The 25086-nt window shown below is 37.0% G+C and overlaps 1 protein-coding gene across 16 annotated transcripts in view; it reads left to right on the top strand.

Annotated features, from left to right (window-relative positions):
• The window catches only part of LOC107222766 (kinase D-interacting substrate of 220 kDa), a 44415-nt gene that overhangs the window by 17322 nt on the left and 2007 nt on the right, over positions 1-25086 (top strand). For 6 of the 16 annotated variants that reach the window (XM_046739015.1, XM_046739014.1, XM_046739010.1 and 3 more), the window contains 21 exons: positions 7510-7641; positions 7782-7880; positions 8050-8148; positions 8234-8431; positions 8768-8866; positions 8957-9253; positions 9375-9750; positions 9837-10001; positions 10089-10296; positions 10412-10834; positions 10921-11143; positions 11230-11409; positions 12192-12651; positions 12739-12904; positions 13071-13527; positions 13623-13796; positions 13885-14032; positions 14179-14297; positions 14392-14397; positions 14601-14715; positions 24586-24914. In XM_046739015.1, coding sequence (XP_046594971.1) covers positions 7531-7641; positions 7782-7880; positions 8050-8148; positions 8234-8431; positions 8768-8866; positions 8957-9253; positions 9375-9750; positions 9837-10001; positions 10089-10296; positions 10412-10834; positions 10921-11143; positions 11230-11409; positions 12192-12651; positions 12739-12904; positions 13071-13527; positions 13623-13796; positions 13885-14032; positions 14179-14297; positions 14392-14397; positions 14601-14715; positions 24586-24914 — 4452 coding nt within the window. In that variant the 5' untranslated portion in view covers positions 7510-7530. Of the gene's footprint in view, positions 1-3493; positions 4122-7509; positions 7642-7781; positions 7881-8049; positions 8149-8233; positions 8432-8767; positions 8867-8956; positions 9254-9374; positions 9751-9836; positions 10002-10088; positions 10297-10411; positions 10835-10920; positions 11144-11229; positions 11410-12191; positions 12652-12738; positions 12905-13070; positions 13528-13622; positions 13797-13884; positions 14033-14178; positions 14298-14391; positions 14398-14600; positions 14716-17749; positions 20037-24585; positions 24915-25086 lie in introns of those variants that run through there. The other 10 variants (XM_046739003.1, XM_046739004.1, XR_006904175.1 and 7 more) reach the window with 6 other exon arrangements.

Below are 25086 nucleotides of genomic sequence, written 5' to 3'. Positions count from 1 at the left end.
GAACTTCGTTTCAATGCGATTTAAATTTTATCGTAAACTCTGTCCAATTCCCGACGCTGTGATGATGTTCAATAACCCTTTCAGTCACAGAAATCACTACAGTGGCACCCGTTTTTATTTATTTTTGTCATGTATGTTTTTTTACAGCAATTATAAGACGCGTGCTTGATATATACTTAAAATAACTAGGCTGACAAAAGTTGATATACATGGTACAGTCAAGTCGATGGCAATGAGGTTTCAAATGTCTGACATCTGCTGCTGTGCTGCTGCTTTAGCACATGCGGAAATAGTTTCGCATTATACAAAACAGACTGTTCCGTACATACGTTTATTTATTTTTTTCTGCGTGTCTTTCTGTTTTATCCATCATCTGCACGCCACTAATTGTAAGAGCGATAAAAGTTATAGTATATACATGTATGAGCGTTGTCGAGTGCGTCAGAATGATCGAAATCATTTTATCAAGCTAATTACGCTTTGTCAACGAGTTTCTGAATTTCCCACACAAAATCTTTAAATCTCTTGTCATTTTTAATTGTTTTATGTTTTGATTTGTTTATTTATTTATTGCATTATTATCTTATCGCAACGATATCGTCGCAATACTGAAATAAAAAAAAAAAAAAAGAATTAATCGTCAGGTTGTCAACGCGCGTAGAATGTTAATTTAATTTACATAGACAAAGTTATTGCCAGCACGTATCGTACGACGAATAAAAATATTTTGCACGATTTCACGAAATGATAAAATTACCTTCGGTGTTTGACAATAGCGTCATTCACGACCATTAAACATGTTCCAGATCGAACCGGCGGCTGTGAATACCGCGTTCTTCTTCCGCGTGCAGGCACGCGACACTTTGTAAAACTTATAACACACGTATTATATTGTTCTGTATACGTACGTGCTGCTCGTTGTTCGTTCGTCGTACTCATTGATCTCAATTATTGTGCATTACCGTATAACGCGTCGATAGTCGTTTGGAGTTTGTCTTTCGGTACTGAACATATATTTTATTTTACGTTATTGGAGGATTTTTAGTAACCCTTTGAGTTACACGTTATTGTACCTAATCAACTTTTGTAACAAGATAGTATTTCATGATGTTTGGGGTCACCGGTGACGAATCTGAAATCAAATTTTTGAAATTTTTAGAAGGTGGGTCCAATATGGCGGATGGAAATTTCAAATTAGATCGAATACGGTTAAAAAAAAACTCTGTGCAGGGTCGCTGATTGGATTCGGAATTTGAAATTTTCTTCCGCCATCTTGAATTTTTTAAATCTGATTTCAAATTCGTAATCAGTAACCCCAAAAACTTGTAACTTATGTGCAACACGTGTTACGTGTAGAGCCGTAACTTACCCCGGAAATGAATTATTCCTTCAATTTTCACGATTTTTTTCAACCAGTTTGTTTCTAACAATAATAATTTACATGATATCGCAACAATTACTCTCGAGTATTGAAAACCTATTATTATACTATCAGAAATAGTAAAAAAAATTGCAAATAATTATGTTGGAAAATTCTTTAAATATACAAAAAATGGATGCAAAATGAGCGGTAAGAATATTTACTACCACCATGACTCAAAGGGTTAAAGTACGATGATGTCTAATTCGCTGGCACATAATGCTACCACGAATTTTTTGCTGCGTTGTATGAACCGGGCCAAACCGACGGTATATGGAAAAAAGTGTGACGTTTTTTTTTCCCCCACTGATAAAAATCATCAAGTGTTTCATATCCGCAGTTAATGATTTTCTACAACGCCATCGGCACAATCTACAATCGAATATTATTATACATTTCTCGGGACTGTTGCTTGATCTGGGCGTTATATATAAAGCGATATTAACGATAGCCGGTATTACGATACTTACTCTTGCTCGCGTAAGTATTATTTTAATTGTGCTCCGCTGATTGCCTACGGCTGAACAATTTGTTCTAAAGTGATTTTAAGAAATTTCGTTGAATAAATTTGTGGATTTTTCGTCGTTTTATAGCCGGTAAGCAGATGATTCTCATTTAGTCCCGATTAACACGATGAATAGATGGAGAGAGAATGAACAAAAGTCTATATGTGGATTGATATATTTTTTTGTTTTTAATTTATTACGACAAACTCCGTTGAATAATTTGTCAAATAATTGCTCGATTGTTTTTTAAAATTAGTTATTATAGATTATTAAAATCGGTATTTTTAATTACTCTTTATCATTATCAAAAGTACAATATCACGATTTTTATACTGTTTACGAAAGTAGTGCGAAACGTGGCAAATTTTATTTTTTATTTTTTATTTTTTTTTTTTTTTTTGCGAACGTTGATATCGAATAATGACAGAATCGAAAGAAAGCATTCTGTAGGAGGGAAGAGAAGACGATGATTTTGAAACAGAACTCGTTTCGTCAAATTGATATCGATTGATATATTATCATAATAAACTTTTATTATACCGCCAATGGTAGAGTGGCCAATAGCTATGTAGAATAAATTGGACCAATGATAACAACGATTTATAACCGATATAAGAAGACTAGTTGGGATTTTCACGTGGTATTAAACAGGATATAAGTAACACAGTAATCAGTAATAATTCAGTGGTATGAATTATTCACTATACTAAAAAATTTCGCTAAAACAGTAATGGTTATTTTTGATGCCACTGTTGCATTATTTTCTCTTGTTAAATTATAACTATGTAATTTTGCAGAAATTCTATCGTTTAATCTACCCAAAACATCGCCGTAATTATCGTATATTTAACAACGTATACAAGGCACCTTCTATGTTGCCACAATTTTTTTTTTTAAATAACGATGATCCCAGATTTTTCTCACGAATTTTGGCAATATCGAGCCAAAGATTCTTGGCATAGTCGGTGCGACTTATTTGTATGTGATATCATTATTTCAGGATTGAAACACCACTCGAGCTTTTTGCAGTTATCTGATTTGTCCGCGGAAGACTTTACTTTTATTCACCGTAATTTTCTACTTTCAATTTTTTTTTTTTCCTCATCTTTTCAGCAACGTAGCGGAAGCATATTGGATTTTTTCAGTAACAATAACTACGTTGCGTTACATCTATACGTCTCTTACTGTAAATCTGTCACAGTATGTATCTAAACATCATCGTAGTGATCAGCTGATGAGACACAATCGTAGTTTCTGTGTCTATTAGTTTTTTTTATTTATTTATTTATTTTTTTCTCATTTTGTCGGCAAACTATAAAAATATACAATTATAAAAATAAAAAGTTTCATCATTAAAGTGACCGTTTGCGCTGATACTAAATTAGCGCTGCTTCGCCAACCTGTTGCATTAAATTTTGCTCTAATCATCGGTTGGATGAGGTATACGGGCCACGGATTTGCTCTATTCATTAGCGATGATTGCAAACGCGTGAATTTCAAGAGAAACGATGTAGGAATTGAGTCGTGCCGAAGTTATACGTTTTTTACACAATGGCTGCGGTTTCAGCTACTGTTGTGCTGGTGTATGAGCGAGGATTGTCGAAGAATCAAAAGGCGATCTGACCGCTAGGAATATCGGAGATATGTCAGAGAGCCTCGAAGATCCGCTTGTCGACGATCATCAGTCGTCAAAACCGGGGGAAAATGAAGACTCGACTCCGGAAGTTGCGGCCGAGTCCAAAGTCAGAGAGAAAAGTAGTTCTCCGGGATTTTGCTCCAGCGTCGTTGCATTGAACACACTGAAAGCTCAGCCCAGCTTTCCGACCTCAAATTCCGACACCATGATTCGTTACGTTGGAGATGGTGTCGGTGGTGTTGGTACCGAAGGGCTGGCTAGACGTCATTCCTCGAATGTCGTGGATGGTACGACGAAGCTGAGTGACCGAGAGGGAATCCTGAATAATCAAGGTTCCGTAGCTACGAACGTGAGGAGAAAACGTCACTCTTTTCTTCATCTACATTTGCCGGAACATCAAGGATGGTCGGCGAGCAACCTCGCCGGCGGTAATCAACACCATCACACATTCGCTTCTCATCTATCTCACTTCCACGTGCCTACCTTGACGTTCACCGCACCAGCTGCCGATGGAACTGGTCGGAAGTTCAGCTTTGGCATCCGGAGACACTCGCACACGGTCAGTCATCATCGTCATCGTCATCGATTGGACAGCTTTTTATCCCGCTGCTGGTTCTACCTTTTCGCGCTTGCCGTTGACTCTGTTCAATATCGCAACCAGCTAGCATTATGTCTTTATCGATTCAATGTTACATCCTACCTTGGTCTTACAATTAGCCGAGGTCAGGTAGGTTGAGTGACGTAACAGTGCCATTTGATAGCTAACGCTATGCAGAGTTAACAGTTTGAAGTACCGTCATCCACATTTTTCATATCCAATGCTGCAAAAACCAAAACCAAAACCAATTTTCAGTTTAACGTGACGAAACTTGTAACGTGAATTGCTTGCAATTCACTTTTGGTGAAAACTCACGGTTGGTTTTGACAAAGAAAAAAAAAAAAAAAACAAAAAAAGAAAAGCAGCATCTGGTCCAATGATAATGAGCCGTGTGAAAAACTGGACTAACACACGTTTTATACATTTTTTGCTGCACGTTATTGCGGAACTAACAGTTTTTCAATTGGATTGCATAATATCGTTACTGCATACACAGCAATACGTCATATGGACGACGCAACGTCCAATCGGGTCAAGAAGAGCATCTGCAGCGCTGATTATACTAGGTGGTATATTTCATTCAGCTCGATGGACGAATTTCACCGGTTCTCTGTCTATGGGGACGTAGGTTTACACTTACTCCACATTCACGTGCGCTTGGAGTAATCTTAGCTTGGGGTACGGGTCAAAATTCCGAGAGACCAATACGTCGAACGTTACTAACCGTTTCTTGTTCGGAATATCGGCCATTCAGGGTAATGAAAAATCTGTCTGATTGTGAGTTTTGGCCATTCGGAACTTTGACCCTCGGCCTTAAGCCTGTCTGAAATGCCCCTGGCGGGTTCCGTTCTCCAATGATTGTTAACCTAAGTTACACTTCGATATCACTTTGAAGAGTAAAATGTCGTTAGCCTAGTACTTGGGAAGAGATCCCCTTCAATATATCTGACAAGGAAGGTATCCCAGGTCGATATCGACGATTCGATTTCTTTTGTGATATGTTGTAGTAGACTAAACACTAAGCGCTACGTATTTTTTTTTTTTTTTTTTATCTGCCATCAAACACTTTCAGGGGGTTGAAACCATCCTCCAAAGTAAGACATGTCCCAGTTTCACCCGCGGGAAGACAATATTTTTCAACAAATGCACCTGGAAAAGTTTTCTCATAACGAGAAATGGAAAAATGTAATTTTCTCGTTAAAAAAAGAAAAAACTCCCAAATCCTTGCCTTATTTTGGAAGGTGGTTTCAACTCCTTAAACTGTTTTATGACAGACGAAAATATAAAAAATACTTGTCGCTTAGTTTTTACTTTACTGTAACATATTACGACAGAAATAAAATCGGAGAGATCGATCTGCGATTTGACCGTCCTTGCGAGACCCATAAAAACCCTATCTGTTAGTCAAATTCGTGAGTATTGAACTTATAATTTGTAAATCGCCAATGGATTAAATTAGTGATATTTTGGTGATACAATAGTGAATTTTCCGAGTGTAATTTTGGTAAAACCGTAGTGGAAACATTTCACAACTACACCGAAGAATTCAGTGAAATTTGAGTGATTCGCCTTGTACATCATTCTAGTATCACCGATTTTAGGATCCACTGGGGGAAAAAAAAAAGAAAAAAAAAAAAAAACAATTTATGTGACGATGGGACCGAATCGGCCAGGGGCGATAATTTCGAGCCGGTTCGACCGCGTCGTTTCTTCCGCGGCAGCATGCCGTTTTGGTGGGATATTCAGTGCCGTTTCGTCTGCGGTGCAACAGCCACGTGAGCTCTGTTCGTGTTTGCTAGTTCCCGTATTTCTCGGATTTCAAGATGCGGCTACCCGTCATCGCTTGGTTGAACACCATGGCTTCAAATTACAGCCTAAGCGCGCCTAACGTTGTACGTAATGTTGGTCAAACGCTCGCGTCTATTTCCCATTGCCCATAACTGTCGAAAAGACAGCCGATAAAGCCGATAAAGGCTCATCTTCCTGCTCGTCTGTGTATAATAAAAAATTTTTTTACAGAATTTTAGTGACAATAGTATAATGTTATATTATCTTGGGCATAAAACAAATGTTATCTTATCATAGGCATAAGACAAATGTTATTATGCGGTACATGAGGTTCGGGTTTCATATGACATTTTAGCTTGAAGTTCTGGTTATTCAATGTATCATGTATACAGGTGGTTATTTTTTTATTTTTTTTTTTTTCAATCATAGTGAATAAAATTTAATTACTATTAAACTACAAGTGGCTTAAACTTTGAATCGATGATATATGTTTCGGTTTTTCAAACAGTGGTAAATGTTTTACCTCGCGTAAAATTTGATCAGTTTTCGTGTCTCGGCGAGGTAAAGTTTAAAATATATATATATATATATATATATATATATAGTTATTTCGTAAGTATGCTATTAACGATCGAGACATAGCCTAGTTCAACCTCGAAAAATGTATGACTTCCGGTTCTTGAGTGAGAAAGTTGTGGAATTGGAAGATGTTTAGATTATTTTCTTCGCTATATGCTTGATTTATTGTGTAAACCGACGTGAATCCAACATTGTATACTCAAATTATACCAGTCTATACTTTATGATTTTGTATGTACATATTTGAAATTCGTCGCGAGAGCCAAATTTTAGACTTGCGTGTGAAACTTGTCGACATGTGCACACACGAGACGTCTATACGTGGCTACTAATGTGATTTACATTATTTTAGCCATTTAGAACGGCCCAGCCGTTCATTTTTGATGATATGTAAGAATCATATCCATATAGGTATTAGCGAGAAAAATTTGCTAGAAAGAAAAAAAAAAATTTTTGGATTTGAATATCGGTGTCAGTTCTCTCTTTTTTTTTTTTTTTTTGTTTTTCATTTTCAAATTATACGATGGTAGGTAATAATGATAATCATAACTTGTACCATGCTATTATAGAATCATTGAACGATCGTTGCTCGCAGTTGATATTTTCTATTTTTCAGGTAAATACTGCTGTATTTTTATGCAAAGTGTTGCTTATTAATTTGTTGTTTTTTTTTTCTCTTGAAATAACCACTGTAATTGTTTTTCTTTGCATTTTTTTCTGCGTTTGTCGAAATAATCATTGACGTAATATTGGCTTATTCGAGTTTAGCGAGAACTTCACGCCGTATAAATAAACGAATGAATGTATTCGCAAATTTTTCTCTTTCTTATTTTTGTTTAACAGGGTGAATTTTAGTGACGAATCTTTATCAGCTTCGCTGTCAGCCTTTTTGTTTTTCCTGTGGTTTTTTTTTCTTTTTATTTTGGTCGATGTCATCAGGGTAAGAAGATGGAAGAGTTCATCATGGGTTTATTATTTTCAGACGCTTCACCGTTCGGACTCGATGGTTTCGCTCTGTTACCGATCCATCGTCAATTTCATTACTGACGACAATCTCTTGGGCTTGCAAAACTTTCTTGAGAACAAGCGGGTCCAGGTTGACGATCGCGACGAAGTGAGTGGCTCTACATTTCGTCGACTTGTTCATCTTTGCAATTGCTGTCTTTAACGAGTGTTTCGTTATTCCTTATTGTTTAAATAGGAGAAGAAAAGAAGAAAAACCAAAAACAAAACTTGAAATAAAAATTGTTTCAGAATGGAAGTACGGCACTTATTTATGCCGCATCTAAAGGAAAAATACACTTTGTTCGGGAATTGATCAACCATGGAGCGGACGTCAATGTCGAAGACGGGGTATACTATAAAAACAACATACTATAGTCGGAAAAATTTATTGCTTGACAGTTCTCTGTTCATTAAGCCATTCTAGGCTGTTGCTTGACAATGAATTTTTCTCAAATTATACACCCACAACTTGCAGTTTCAATATTTCTTAACTCTCTCTCTCTCTCGATTCATGTAGGACGATTGGACAGCGTTATTGTGCGCAGCCAAAGAAGGATACACAGATGTATGCCTCGAGCTGCTTGAACATGGTGCCCAATTGGAGCATCGTGACATGGTGAGAAACTTGCGTAACATACCATCGGATAATTTTGCAAACGAATTGTCTGACTCTGTTGCTAATTCTTATTCACTGGGTACAGGGAGGATGGTCAGCACTCATGTGGGCTACGTACAAAGGCAGATCCGAAACGGTATCACTGCTGTTATCTCGAGGAGCAGACGTCAATGCTCACGGCAATTATCACATATCCTCTTTGTTGTGGGCTGCGGGTCGAGGATACGCAGACATTCTCAAAGACTTGATAGCCCATGGTGCTAAAGTCAACGTCGGTGACAAGGTACGTTTACAGTCGGAACAATCTGTACTGTGTAGTTCAACATGGTGTCCAGTGGTCCTGGAAATATCCTTGAATTTTGCTTGTTCTTAAAAAGTCCTGGAAATATTTTATTTTTAAGGTTTGATGTATGCGAATGATGTATTAATTTATGTTCACCGAGTAACTGTTTTCAAAAAGTGGATTCCCTCTACTTTCGTGTATTTTTATTTTTACCGAATGTCCTTAAATAACCTGGAAATATCTTTGAATTTGTTACGGATTTAATACTGGACACCACGTTAAAACAAAAATACAATGTCAATTACAAATTATTGTTTCTCGAATGCGGATTTTCAGTATGGGACATCGGCCTTGGTTTGGTCATGTCGTAAGGGGAACATAGAGATTGTTGACGCGTTATTGAAGGCCGGAGCAAACGTTGACACTGCTGGCATGGTGAGCCGTAGAAATCGAATGTTGTATCGATGTAAAAATCTAGTATATCGTGCGATGCGTATTGCTAAGGGTGAATCGATCGTGTTCTAGTATTCGTGGACAGCTTTGCTAGTCGCTACTTTGGGAAATCACGTCGACGTTGTCATGCTACTTTTGGAGTATAAACCGAACGTCAACGCGTTGGACAAAGACGGGTGCACAGCTCTGGCTATTGCATGCAGAGAGGGACATCATGAAATAGCCAATGCTCTTGTAATCGCCGGGGCGTATATCAACATACAAGACAGAGCCGGTGACACCAATTTAATTCACGCTGTTAAGGGAGGTCACAGGGGTGTGGTTGAAACTCTTATAAAGAAATACGCCGACGTTGATATAGCTGGAAAGGTAAACAGTCGTTGTGTGTACATCAAAAATCCATATCACGAGGAGTTTTTGTATTTCGAGTGAGAGGAGGAGATTCTTCGGGGTTGGTGTAATATTTGTTTAAATGCTTCTTTTAAACCAGGATAAAAAAACGGCGATTTACATCGCGGTTGAAAAGGGAAATGTCGCGATGGTCAAGTTGTTGTTGACAGCCAATCCTGATCTGGAGATTCCAACGAAGGATGGCGACACTCCGCTACTTCGTGCTGTGAGGTCGCGTAACGCCGAAATTGTTCAACTTCTACTCGACAAGAAAGCAAAGGTTTCGGCGGCCGACAAAAAGGGTGATACCGTGCTTCACATCGCCATGCGGGCCAGGTCGAAAGCTATCGTTGAAATATTATTACGGAATCCTAAGAATAGCCAGCTACTCTACCGGCCAAATCGACAGGGAGAGACACCCTACAATATAGATATCAATCATCCGAAGACGATACTGGGACAAATATTTGGTGCTAGTTCGTATATCAATCGTTGTGATGACACTTTAATGCCACCGTAAATGTGCTTGTATGTGCTATAAACCATCGATTCTTTTTAATAGGACGATTGAACACTAATGAGGACAATGAAAATATGCTTGGATATGATCTGTACAGTAGCGCGTTAGCCGACATTCTCAGTGAACCTTCACTCTCCACACCGATTACTGTCGGTCTCTATGCAAAATGGGGCTCTGGGAAATCATTTTTACTCAACAAGCTTAGAGGTTTGTTATCGTCCAGTACTTGGTAAAATTCGAAACCCGTCGCTTTAGAATATCCGGAGATATTATAATAATTAACTGCCTTTACAGAGGAGATGAAAAATTTTGCACGACAATGGATGGATCCAGTATTCCAGTTTTCGTCATTACTGTTCCTTGTCGTTGTTCACGTATCTTTACTAATCGGAGTGATACTGGGCCTTTCCCTTCAATCCTGGATCATTGGACTTGCCATTGGCGTTACTTTTATCGTTGTACTCTACGTGTTCCTGCTTCTTGTTTGGTACGCCAATCAAAGGTAGGTTAATTTTTCACAAATCGTTAGAAAATGTTTGCGTATATTTGAATTGTAAATATTCTGGACCTAAGTTAACAATAGGAATTTTTTGTTTTCGAAAAAAAAAAAAAAACAGATACGACTGGTACTGGCCGTACAATTTCAACGTAGCTCTCACCAGAAAATTGAACAACTTGAAGCTACTGCTTCAAGTTATGTTTTGCCATCCACCCGGTGCTCAAGTTGGCGATTCTCCCAGTGCTCAGCCTACCAAATTTTACTTCACCGATCAAACTCGCGTTGGCACAACTTCGGCGGGTGAAAATGCGGTTGTACAAATGGTCGGATCCTTGTATGACTCGATCGAAAATGATTACGGGTCGCTAGTTACCAGACTTTATAGAGCATTCAGACCAAAAATGGCAAAATCGACATCGTCCTGGAAATGGAGACACGTTTGTTGCTTGCCCTATATTGTGATATTCGAAATTTGCTTCGGCTCGCTTCTGGTCGGAGTCTCGATACTTACCGTCTACCTTATCGAGTTCAAGAATTCTGAGTTGGTATTCGTTATTCATAGAATAAACATTTGATTTTCGTTCGATTCAATCAATCAATTTAGCCATATTGTTCTTACTGTTTCAGCCATGTTATCGAACAAGTAACCGCTCATGCGATTCTGTTAACAGTTGGGCTGCTGCTTTCCGTTGGCATTATAGCCAACTTGTATACATGGAGCAGGATGCTGCACGCCTTGGTATTTTCTCAAAGAAGGCATTTACAACGGAGTATTTCAAAGCTGGAAACGTTGAAAAGCGAAGGATTTATACAGACTTTACGGTCGGAGGTCAATTTAATGACTGAAATGGTTAGTCGCCATTAATCTGCTGATATTGTTAATTCAAAATGCAACGTGAAGACGGTATAATTACAGCATAATGATATTTATCACAGGTGAAATGTTTGGATAGATTTACTTCACAACAGAGTCGGCTAGTGGTTGTTGTCGATGGGTTGGACAGTTGCGAACAAGACAAAGTACTCCTAGTCCTCGATGCTATTCAAGCGTTATTCAGCGACAATCACTGCCCGTTTATCGTCATCTTAGCTATTGATCCTCACGTCATTGCCAAGGTAACAGGATTTTCTTCACTGAAGTCACAATATTTGAATTCGATCGATCACTTCAAGTCGATTAATAATCGGAAAATTATTTTGCACTGTCATGAAATTATCGAACAATCAGTTTCTCTGTGTTGGTGATTACTTTCTCTTAATGAAAACGTGCATCTTGAGCAAAGTCAGCCTGTTCCCATATCCTATTGAATCTTTGCTTTATTCGTACGTAATGCAAGCCTGTTACAAGAATGAAAAAAAAAAAAAAAATAGTGGTATCCCCTCAAAGTACATAAGATTTTAGTCGAGTTATATCAAATAAGATAATTATTGATGCTCACTAATTGATAATTGTCTGTTTTGCATGGGCCAGGTGGCTCGTGACAAGGTTAGTTAGTTATGTCGTATTTAAAAGTCTTGTGTATCGATGTGGTGTTTACATATGTTTAATGTACCTCTTGACATTGTTTTCATTATCATTTACATCGGCGTTGTGATTACACTGTACCTCTTCATCGTAACGCAGGGAACGTAGCGCACCTGAACACCACGAGACAAATACCAGCCCATAATTTTTAGTTGAAATTTCTGTTTTTGCCAAAAAAAAAATTCCCCAATGGTTGAGCGGATCTAGTGGTATTCCGGCGTGGGATCTCCCATTTGTCGTTTGATACTGTAACTCTGTGTAATATGCACGCATATCCCTGCTCTGTATGGATGAACTTACGGTCAACTTTTGGCAAGATAATCTCATTTTTCGATCACTAACTGCAGTCTGCGTTAACTAAATTTTTCCATAGGCGGTGGAAGTGAATAGCAGGAGACTATTTACAGAATCCAATATTGGCGGTCACGACTACCTTCGCAACATGGTTCACCTACCGTTTTACCTTCAAAATAGTGGCTTACGAAAGCTGAAAGTGGCCCAACAGACGGCCCAGTATCACAAAAAGAGTGCTTGGACAGAAGCAGAGGACAGTATTAACTATGCAACAACAAGCGCCATTCATCACTCGGTCTCAAACAGGAGACTCAGCACCGAATCGGGCGTTATGAATAGCACAGAAAAATTGAAACCTCCGAGCAGAAAGAACAGCAGGAAACTCAGGCTGAGCGAATCTGTAGCTAGCAGTATTGGCAGCAACTTGAATAGACTGGGCGGCGCTCATGATTTGAATAAAATGTTGCTCACCGATGATTACTTTAGTGATGTAAATCCTCGTAGTATGAGACGACTTATGAACGTAGTATACGTTACAGGTAGGAGCTCTAGCATTTATCATGATTCGTAAATGTTCAGCGATTGGTCAGAGATTTGAGGGTACGAGCACTACTTTATTATTGCAGGAAGACTGCTGAAAGCATTCCAAATAGATTTTAATTGGTATCATCTGGCCAGTTGGATCAACATCACAGAACAGTGGCCTTTTAGAACTTCTTGGATGATCCTACATTATGATCTCTATGAAGAAACGCTTGACGATTCCACATCCCTCAAAGCTCTGTACGATAAGTAAGTCAATTGTTCCAACGATTCCTTTATTTTATTTATTTGCGGATTGGTCATAAAAGCTGGGTTTCTAAAAAACGTTGTGATTTCGGGCAGTTAAAAATTTTACCCATGACCACCCTGATTTGCGTATATTATTCAAATTTCATTATATCGATACTTTTTGTAGAGTGCGACCTCAGATACCGGTACTAAAAGACGTTCAACCCCTATTGGAGATGGATAGAGACGAGCGAAAACTCGATGTATTTCTTACTTTTCATCGATCTAGTCTTTTGATATCAGATATGAAAATATTCCTTCCGTTTACGATAAATCTCGATCCATATATAAAGAAAAAGATTAAAGAAGAGCAGCAGGTAATCGACGAGGAGAGTATGACTTCTGGTATGTACAAACCAGCCGCGCCGTGGAACAATCACGTCAATCATCAGGAACACTGGCCACCCAGTAAAAGCGTGTTAACTAATCGCCAACACAGATCATCCAGAGGAAACAATGAACAACGTCCGTTACAGCCAGGCTGGGTTGCACAATCGGCAATGGATTGGCAGCCTCCACCATGGGTACATTTGCCACCTATGGAACCTGCGCCTAGGCCAATATCTGCAATCACTAGTCTTCCGGTGCGTAAATTATTGAAAAATCTTTCATAAACTGTGGGAGGTCGTCTTGAAATAGGGAGATTATAGTAGTCTTGTAATATTTGTTACTCTCACAGCCAGACATTTTGGAAATGAAATTATCGAGTCTCTCGGTTAATGGAGTTTGCGATCTCCTTGGCAAAGTAGAAGAACTAAGTCCAGCCCAAGCAGCCCGTTACAAAAATGTCATCAGGGAAAATAATATAAGTGGTCGAGTACTACTTCACTGTGATCTACAAGAGCTGAAAAAAGTAAGATTACTCAACTGAATTCGAACCGTCTTGTGCTTCTCTTCTAATCGAAAATATTTCAATTTAATACTGCTTTCGGTAATTTTAGGTACTTAAAATGGGATTCGGAGATTGGGAACTTTTCCGTATCGTTATTGCGTCTCTTAGGGAAGCGGAACTTTCATCTTTTACAACTCATGAAGAAGGTCCTCGCAGCGTTCGATTTACCGTAGGATCAGAGCAAATTACACGCAAAGGTTAATACAACGAACGAACTTAATAACAGGTTTTTTTTTTTTTTTTATCTATTACACTTTGCAGGCAATTCGAATAGCGGTTTCAATTCCCATTATCATTCAGTAAAGATAATTTTTTTTCAACTGAGAACACATTTATGTAATAGAACCAACGCCGCAAAATGTTTCATCGCGACCTGTTGTTGTGGAAAAAGATAAGTCTACATCACGAACCGATGGCTCTTCTAGACGAGATCCGAGCAAGCAATCTGTAATGGAAAAACAGGTGAGAATTGACTGCGAATAAAGCATGTTGCCAAATTTAAATTACTGTGGACTAATGTATAGAAAATATTGACACGCTTTCACATTGGATTTAGTATCAGGTAAGGTGTTGCTTTCTTATGAAAGTTAAATGTACAGTTGATGAAAATTTTATTTTTGAAATTCATAAAGTTTTACAGATGTTTTAATAAATCCGAGAAGAAAAGAAAATAATGAATTATACACCGCGGCTTGCATATTCACTCGCAATGAGTTCGTTATATTGTAAAGCATGTGCGTTACGTGTGCGCGTGTTGTGTGTCAGGTAACCCTTGAGGAACAAATGATCTGCGGAGCCCTGCAGACGTTGAATGAGGAGGCGTGCGAAGATGTGCTAGATGTACCTTCGCCAGCAACAGCTCCAACCGACTCACTTCCAGGTGAGCCTCCCTCCTCTTCTCTTGCACTTAATCTGCCTTTGGTCATTGTTCAGGAACCGTCGAATGATGACGTCAACTCTGAATTAGATATCGACTACAGTTCAGTACTATAATCTAGTCAAAAATGGCTGAGAACACGCTATCCATTCTTGAAATTATTATCAATTTTGATATATAATACACTGTAGGAAGTGTATTTTTGTGGCATAGATATCGTGCAAAGAGCGTGTATTTCTCATCGCGGGTAAACGTATTGCAAATAATTTGTACGTAAGTAGATAAATAAAAAATTTCGGTAATTTTTTAATGAAAGATACGAATCATATCTGTGATGCTATAAAATGAAATGCGGAATACTTACAGTTCACATGAAAGTATAAGTCTGAATGTTGTAGAATAAGGAACAAGTCCAAAGTTTTATATTATTACATCTATGTATAGATGGTAACGGTTGTAAATACAAAGATATTCTGTGGAATTGCAACCATTACTCCTATATGCTTCTCAATCTATCCTCACTTCAATCAAGAGCATGAAAATGGGCTTGTTGAAATATTTTCCAAAATATTTTTTGTTTACGGTACTTGGATATTTCATTAGATTACTCTGTGCATAGATATACTATGTACATATAATACTGCATTTGAACAATTAGTTTAGGCTTGTAGATAAAATCTAGTTTCGGAGAACCTTACAATGGCTGCGAGCCACGACGAATGTTAATTAACGTCATTCCGGCTATCTGGTACTTTGTTAAGTGCCGAGTCTAGTGTGATAATAAATAAAAACCTCTGGTTGTAATTATCACGTTAGGTAAATATCACAATTTATTGTATTACTTTTGTAATATTGTGTAATCAGACGGGACTAATGAAAAGATTTCTCTGTATTTCTTGGAATGGTGAATTAGAAAATTTCAGCTTATTGTTCTCACTTACCTTAGGCAGAGTCCCAACTGTAGTTTAAAGGCGAAACTTGGTTTCTTTTATGTGAATATGATACATATAACGTATCATTTTAACTGTCTGCTCAATTATCGAAACGATCACGATCACGTTCTTATTCTTTTCGTTTTAGAAATAGATTAAAATAATCCAGCTCAGTTTAATCAGCGACTGTATAGTCAAAACGAACACAATTATCATGAATATCATATAGATATAAGTTTACCAACTTGGTCGGTTCTTCACCGGAGCGTTATTAACCAAATACATATATTTAAAAGGTAGAAAAAAAAACAATATTTGTGATCTATTCATATCGGTTCATATTACATTAATTAATTATTAGCTTCATCAGATTAGACAGTATTACTAGCAATATTTGTTAATACAAGAGATTTTCTATTACAGTAGACTTTCGATAATTTCACTCCTACTATATTCTTGACAAGAATTTATGAATATCTCATCAGTAACACTTTCCAATGTCCAATGAGCATGCAGGCTTGGCTTTTCTCTCCTGTTCTTTTCTCTGATGACAGCATGTAATTTTCAAGTATTTTCCCATTAGTCTGACGATTGGGAGTTATCGAGAGTCCACTGCATCGAATTATTCGATTGAAATGGAAGGTAGGAAGTAAGTTTGTATTGGGATTATTTAGATTTAATAGAAAAAAAAAAAAGAAAACCCCACCGAATCTAAAACGTGTAAAGTTAACTATGGTATCGATGAGGTGCTGGACAGATCTTGTTTCATGTATCCATACTGTATATAATGCTTGGGCGCGTTTAACGCGTTATTGATTACGCTAATTTCAGATTAATTCGGTTTAAGCAACAGTGTTAATGTAAGACTGAAATACGTGTGTAATATGAGATTGCAGCTGCTGGAAGATAGCGATAAACAATTATTGATAGGTTTCTACCATCTCTTTGGGTATCTATGCTACAGAGAGCTACACTGCTACTTCTAAAGTACGCGATTACAATTGAGAAAAAAAAAAGAGGGGAAAAATCAAAAGTTATTGGCTTGTCTGTATGAGTAAATATACATTATGCTCGTACATAGCTTAACAATAATTCGATTGTGACTCGAACGTGATGCAGTATGGAATAAAATTAATAAAGGTCAACGCTATATATTTTTACCTACGCGTTGCATGAAAATTATTATTATATACAATTGATACAAATTGTTCATGAATAAGTAATTAATATGTGCAAATTGCAATAAAATAAACTTAAAACTGAGTGATGCATGGATTTATTTAGTCGTATATTTCAAGTGCGTTTTTTTTTTTTTTTAATTATGCATGGCTTCCCATCCTTTCACAATAATCCTCTGTATGGAAGAAGAAGAAAAAAATGCGGGTTAAAAGAAGTTTATATTATCTCGACGGTGAAAGATTTTCCGGAGTTAGTTTTACCTATTAATGTACCGCACATTAGTCTTTGAATGTTCGATTTTTCTCTTCTTCTATGCTATAAACCGTGTATCAGGGACATCTGGGTGTAGAGATGGATTCATTTTATTTTGTGTTAACTAAATAATGTATTAACTTCATTTTCTCAAGTATGTACGATCTTTGTAACAATCTGCATATCCTAACACCTACTGCGAGGAAGCTCGGAGTCTGACCACGAACAGTCTAAGTATATGTCGCACCAACTAGAGTTTGTTCAAGTGGCCAAGTCTCAAAGTTTTCCGGAGATATATTTGTACTTTGCTTTAAAGCGCGTGTACTTGGCAAATGCATGTTGTTCTAATACTTAGTATAGCTTAAAGGCCAATAACTTTTCATAGTGTAATTGTATATCGATAACTGAACTTGTTTCTAATATTGGGAAATAACCATGTTTACTGTAAACGTGAATTTTTTTCACATGTGCTCTGTAATGCGAGCAGGTAATCTTTATTTCTTGAAACATGGATACAATGTACCAGAGTTTAGAAAATTACTAAAGATTTTAGATTTATTAATCTCACAATTAGATTGAAATTAGATTTTGATTTTACTTATAATTAGCTGTAAGCTGTAATAGCGGCAAATGAATATCAAGGATCTTCGTGTAGCTGGCAAGAAATGTTTTAGGTGGACGTCGAGGTTCCCTCAGCAGCTCAGCGCCTGATACCGAGTATGTCCTGCTGCAAGCCTCCCCGCTCCTCCACTGGCAACCAGTATTTGGAGACCCCGATACATCGGATGAAAGCTCCCAAGACTCCACTTCGCATCTCCATCGTTCCAACTCGCAACGAAGTATCGCCTCTCAGCGAAGCGTAAGGTCTGTCTGTTCGCAGAGCCACCTGAATTGCAATTACAAGATGAACAATACACGTTCGCGGCCAACGTCTCTCCTCATATCGCCACCTGAATCTCCTCATTTAACGTTCCGGTCAAAATCCGCCGACGAGAGTTCGGCCAAGAGCATCATCCCACTAAAGCCGATATTCTCCGTCTCTTTCAAGACGCATAAATCTGATTCTAAACCGGTAGACGAATCTACCACCGCTACAACCATTTCTATTCCAGTACCAGCGACAAGCCTGGAAAAGCTGGCGAAGCACAAAGACAAACTGATCGGAATCGTGCCTTCGTCTCCCACTGAGGTAGAATTGGATTGCGACGACGAATCCACTCCCTTAGTCTCGGAGTTATCGACGCCTACTCATTCATGCTCCGAAGGTACAAAACATGATTTCAGTCCTGGAGAAAGCAGCGAGGCTTCACCTTCCTCTAATAAAAGTTTACCACACGGAGGCGAGCGTTCTACCGCCGTTGATTATTCTGACTGCATCGCTCTTGTTGTTAGAGAAACTTCTGCAAGGAAATCTTTGTCGCGTCAAAATGCAGAAGATTTAAATGACCCGGAAACTGTTGTTTGACTATCAGTATTTTAGGATCCCATATTTGTACAATTACTGCCTCGTATTAAAAAATGAGCAGATATTAGGTATCTAGGTTTCAATTGGGACGTTTGTACTTATTGAGTTTTATATTATTAATTGCGCCTTGGAATTTTTATCGTAGGATTCTATTTTAATATTGACTTTATAGTATTAAAATCAAGACAGCTCTTTAAACTGTATCTTATAAATGATATTAGGTATATTATTTTAATAACGACTAGGTAGATACATATATATTACGTCAAAGTGGATATTTTTTCTTTTGTTTTTTTCTTTCAGGGGTTAAAAAAACATTTCCTGTAAGATATAAGTAATCTTTTGAGTTACCTGTACTTTCAACTTGAGAGTCTTATGTACATACATATATATTGCATATATTATATTGTTAAAAATATTATAAGCAATACAACCAGTCTATAGATACGTAACTTAATACTATGCATAATTATCACTTTATTTTTCTCGAAAAATATCGTTGGTTAAAACTCATTCCAAAACATTAATCGATCATTAATAATGCGCGATTGATTTCACCAGCAGTAGCAGCAGCAATATTTATTGGTTATTTTTCTTATCTCATAGGTATTTTTATTGTACTTATTACGCTTTATTGTTACACTATAAGCAATTTAAAAACTATTTACAATGTATACGTAATATTGCAACTGCGACTGCTTACCTGTTAGCTGAGTTTATAATTGAGTTTTTAGTTGAGTAAATACCGATTACTCGTGCATTTATCTTGTTACAGATAAACTGTAATGAAAAAAATCATGAAACGCATAGTAATAACACTTGTAACATCCGCATTTGAGGGTATAAATTATGAAAGCTGTAAACAACAAGCTCAATCTTACCAGCAGTATTCACAAGTATCGGTGTGTAAGACGTTGTACTGATTTTTTTATTTCCTAAAAGTACACCGAGATCGAATCAAATAATTATCGGCATTCTACGTTGTACGGTTTATTCGTTTTCGAAAAAGACTAATGGTATTTTTTTCACAGAAGCAATACCGATATTTGTTATGTCTTTGCAGTAATTGAAAAAAAAAATCATCATCGCGTCTTTTCGATTTTAAATGTTAAATAAGATTTATTAATTTGTGCTTATTGATTCGGGCCGATTTTTCCAGCCACATAGAGTCAATTCTATCAGCCGAATTGATCTTTGTAACTATTTTTTCTTAATAATCAGCTGCTGAAATACTACATTGCGAGTGCGAAGTATACAACTATTCGTCGAAATAATAACTGCGTCGTATCACAACTACTTTGACAAGCAGGGTACATCGGTTAAATGTTTTATTTTTGTTTATTATTCTCTTGGCACAGTTGGACAGTTGCAGCTTATACTTAATTTTCGTACAGGCCTTAAAACTATGACGATCCGACTTAATATTCACAAATATATTAGTTGATAGTGCATGTGTTAATTCATCTCAACAATCAAAATATAGTTTTCCTACCATGTATCGCCGTTGACTACTGCTATCATTAGCCTTGTGACTTGTTATACCTTATTATGTATAAAACGTGAAAAATAGTGAGATTATCTTGTCGAGTATAATGTATATATTTGCGTGCCTTAAATAAAACCTATGGTTGGTTTAACGTACAAATATTTTCACTATTTTTATGGATATAAAAGCACACTATCTGCATAACACTACTTACCTATGCAGAAATCCTTACTATACGTTTTTCACGCGTGACGCAGATTTGTGCAAGTTATCAAAACCATCGTGCGACAATTCATCCGCAAAAACTAATATTATTCTTTGCCCGATCGATCCAACTCCCCCTCCGAGTCATCCATAAATATCCATTTTCAGAACTTTTCAAATTTGGAACTTCAACCCCGAGGCTATATATATATGTATAAAAATTTTTTTGAATTATGCGACAATTTGAAAAGCAAAAATAAAAAGAATTTTACTAATCATCGAGCGCTTTTGAATTAACCGCGCCCAAATCACCGCGACTCGACGATCATGTCTCCTCGAACGATTCCGATAATACAAAGACTCGCCGCACACCCAAGGATCACATTCTAATTTACGCATAGTGCACGACTATAACTTGGTCCCATGCTCGAGGCGGGTTTGTGACGTAACCAGTTTACGCTTGGCCGTGATCTCAGTTGGTCGTGAGAAGTTGACGCGTCTTTCGGGGAGCCCTGTAAAGTGAAATTTCACGGACATTTGCAACTCCGTTATCACACGGTAATGTTTATCAACTTTCGTCGAATCGGGGGAAGTTAATCGTATTTTTTTACGAGGGTGTGACCGACGTTTGATCCGTTGTAATCAACCGCAATAAGACGATTTATTTGAATGTATTAGCCGATCAACACGATCCCGGTGAAAAAAAGTTTTATGGAAACCCTGTTACGTACTGTAATTTTTAAGAATGACGAAACACGGATTGAAGTTGATTCAATGTTATACCTAGAATCTTTTATTCTTTTATTTTCACGTTGTATAATCAGTGATTAGTTGGTTTTTTTTCAAATCAGAGAACACGTGTGCTTCATATAACAGAAACCGAACACGTGATGAGCTGTATAGTCAGGAATAAATCGTAATTACAATTGTAAAATAAAATCGCCTTGAATGTTTTTTTTTTCTCCTTCTTGTACTCAATACGGAAATAATTGACATGTATTTTTTTATTTCAACATGATAAGCACAATTTAGGATTTATGAATTTTTAATCCTACAAAGTCGGTAAAATCAAACCTTTATCCGAATGCTTCTATAATTTGTAAAGAGTTTTATAAAAAAAACAAAAAAACCGATACTTTCAGGAGAAGTCCGTAATCTGTCCAACTTTGCATGTGGTAATAAATGAATAAATTACTTTGTTTATTAAATTTTTATCAAATTTGTACTATACGTTTGCCATTGTTTCGAACAAATAGTATTTATAACAAATAGGCCTTTTTAAAATCGTTTTTTCAATGATTAATACGTTTGTTTCAGTCCAAATTTGCGTCATGGATCGAATTAAATTTGCGAAAAGTTGAAACCAACCAATGTTTTGCTAAGATTTCTGTGAAGTTTAAAAGTGAACAACATTACGAAACAGCATCCGAATTTTTAAAAGAACAATTCAAAACTTGTGAAACGGTACCGGGCATCCAAAAATTTCCACAAAACTGCGAATTGAGAGTCAGGACTTAACTTTTTGTGTTCAAAAACTAAATCTAGACGCTCTTTGAAACGAAATTTAAAGTTGCTCAGGTAGAAAATTTGAACGATGAATGAAAGATTGCGGTTGGTAGTATAATTGGGTTTATTTGTTGAATTGTAATGTATATTTGAAATTTTTTAATTACATAGCATCAATTTAGTAAGTACTGTTGGTTGGAAAAAATTGAAAGTTTATTTTATAAATAAAAAAATTAATTTTCTACATTTATTGCTACGTACAAAGTTTGAGCCTTTATAGACTTTCGCTGAAAATATTTATAATAGTTTTTTTCTATGAAATTTTTTAGAAACTAGAAGCATTCGATAAAAGTTAGATTTTATCGACGCTGAAACTTCGAATATTTATGGATGCAAAATTTTTGCATATCATGTTGAAATAAAATAAAACACCTGTCAATTATTTCTGTATTGAATACAAGGAAAAAATATTCGAAGCGATTTTATTTTTGAATAGTAAATACGGTATCGAATCACGCTCGACGTCAATCTGTTCGCTTATAACTCCAAAACTACCGAACCAATTTTGATTCTTTTTTTTTCTGTGAATAGCTACAGTGTCTGGCTATATGTTTCAGGCTATATGCCATTACAACGACACATTTTGAAGATATAACGATATTTGTGTTAGTGTTACACGGACGATATGAGATGTCGATAGCGATGAAACATCGATCCACAAGATAAGATGGCAATTAGACAGTTCAATGTCATCAGTTACTCTCGTCTGTATATAATTATCATTTGTTATCAAAAACGTTGACTTTCTCACGTATTGACTATCACAAAATTATTTACTACTATCTCGAAGAGCTAGTACGCGATTTATAATCCAGTCTTGAATTCTAGATTAGTGTCAAGCTAATCGGGGATTCAAATTAACGTGCAGAAACGCAGCTTCTATTCTAGATCTATTCGCTCGATCAAAGTACGGATAGGTGATAATCCCAATGGAATTTTGAGTTCCAGTTATGTGCTTAAATTCTATTCCCCTCAAGCATAAATATCGTATAATTTATTTACCCACGTGCCTTGAACCTCTGCCATCTGATTAACATTACAAAATGCAGTGTATAAGTAACATATATTTATTTTCGATGGAAGTTAAATGTCTAACCGGTTTATTGTTGTTTCGGTCCAACGATTCTTTATACGTGTCATCATATTAATCCATAATAAATCAGCTCATCATGCTGTGCGAAATGTTCAAAGTATCGGTAAGATAATTGAGAAAAAAAAAAAAAAAATGTAGATCTACCAAGTAATGCGAATAGTCATCGTAGTGGTGGGGGAACTGATCGTCTCGTAGCATCTCAGAGATTGATCACAAATGTGGTACGAGTAAATCAGTCTTGCGGTGCTCCGATTTCGCGCAGGTTCTACGTAAAAGTTTCTCTCCGATAAATACGCGGCAACTTTGCCGATTTTTCGGGATCTGGCAAAAGCTGCGTTTTTCCTCCTACGGATCGCAATTGAAGCGCAGTCTTTTGCAACGGCTAAATAATATTCATACAAAGGTATAATAATTCAAATATCGATCATCACGCAGCAACTATAAAATCGTCATAGTCGTGCGCACGCGTAGTAAATCTTTGAGTGAGGAGTAGTATAGTTGCTAGTCAACTATTGTACGTATAATTGCAAATCTCTATTGTATGTGAATTTTTTTTTACGACATATTCAGTTTCCATTTATCAGCGACCTGCCGAAGCGTCAATAACTGTGAACCGTCGGATCAGCTATCTTGTCATTGCAAATGACTTTAAGCAATATACGAGTAGCTCTTGGTGTAGAACTTTCACTGGAATCGGTCAGGTCAACGTTTCATAGAAACTATTAACGTGTACGCGTGTATCCGGACACGTTTTATTGTTTAGAGACACATGAATTGATCCCGTTGTTCGTGCTCGTAATGTCTTCTACTCCACTCAACTTATTAACTGTATTAAAACACAATAGCATAAATCAATTAGTCGGGCAGTCCTCGTTTCTATCAGAAACGATTAGGACGTACAATTTAGATGTTATTGCAAATTATATACCGATCGTAAGCGCGGAAACGCACGCGAGAATTTTGCAACGCGTTATATATCATGGGCTGTAGAGTTCAAAGTATCTTTTACGATGTTATTGTAAAATGCATCTTGTTGATAATGCATACCAGTTGGTACTGATACAGGCTTTGTCGTCTCGGCTTTTATCGTATGTACAATTATTTGCAGTACGGTATAAATTGACCGTCAAAAATCTTCAAGTATTTCGCAAAACAACAACATGATCTACAAAGCTGTGTAAAGTATAATCATTTATACTTGTTGCGTAGATTCTAAACTGCGATCGTTGTCTTTGCCTTGGATTTCATCCGCGGATATTTTCAAATCCTTCTTGTCGCAAAAATATTATATTTTTTAATGTTCGTCGAGACATTGAAAACTTTTGAGCATATCCCGTTTCGACTTGGCTTAAAAATATCGTTACATTTCCAAAACTATTGGTATTGTTGTAACGAAATCTACAGAAAAAAAAAAATCAAAATCGTCTCAGTAGTTCTGATGATATAAGGGAACGTACGGACAGGCATACAGAGAAACGTCGAGTTCTATATGTGTAGAGAAAACGATGTTTCCGCTATATTTTAATTCTTATTTATTCAAAGTCACGGACGATGACTCGTCGGCTTTAACGGACATATGAAAAGTCCAATATGTACTCCGTATTAACGACCGGCTATACTTTTAACGCCAAGTCTTTGGAGATTATACCTATTTTCTGGTTAGGCGTAAGTATCTACTTCTAAATTATATCTACAGAGAGAATGATGGAGATACGAATGATTCTGGGACTTTTCCTAATGATCACTGCGGCGTCGGGATGGAACGTTACGTTTGAATCGCCGACGGTGACGGTTCACATGCACGAGACACTTTCCGTGGCATTCACCGCCATCGTAACAGAGGCCGACGTTGCAAACGGGACCGTCGTCGTCTCGACGACGAGAGAATCCGTAGCAAGCGTTGATGATTTGCCGGTGTTGGATTCGAGCACGGTGAACGATTTGGTTTGGAGTAGCAACCTTGTCGTGTCCGGTAACTTTCTCGGCAATGCCGACATCCTTCTGTCCATCGTATCTCCCGACCAGGTATAAACATATATATATGTATACATATCTTATACAGTTATTACTAGAAAAACTATAATATGGAAAATAGAAATTGCATTTTCTGGCTTCAAACATCATACTTTACGTAGAAAACCAAATAAGGAATGAAAATGATTTAAATGAAAAGTATGTAATTGCATGAAATTAAATT

The sequence above is a fragment of the Neodiprion lecontei genome, chromosome 4, assembly GCF_021901455.1.
Source record: "Neodiprion lecontei isolate iyNeoLeco1 chromosome 4, iyNeoLeco1.1, whole genome shotgun sequence".
In the NCBI taxonomy this organism is placed as follows: Eukaryota; Metazoa; Arthropoda; class Insecta; order Hymenoptera; family Diprionidae; genus Neodiprion; species Neodiprion lecontei.
This window is presented reverse-complemented; position numbering and strand designations above follow the sequence as displayed.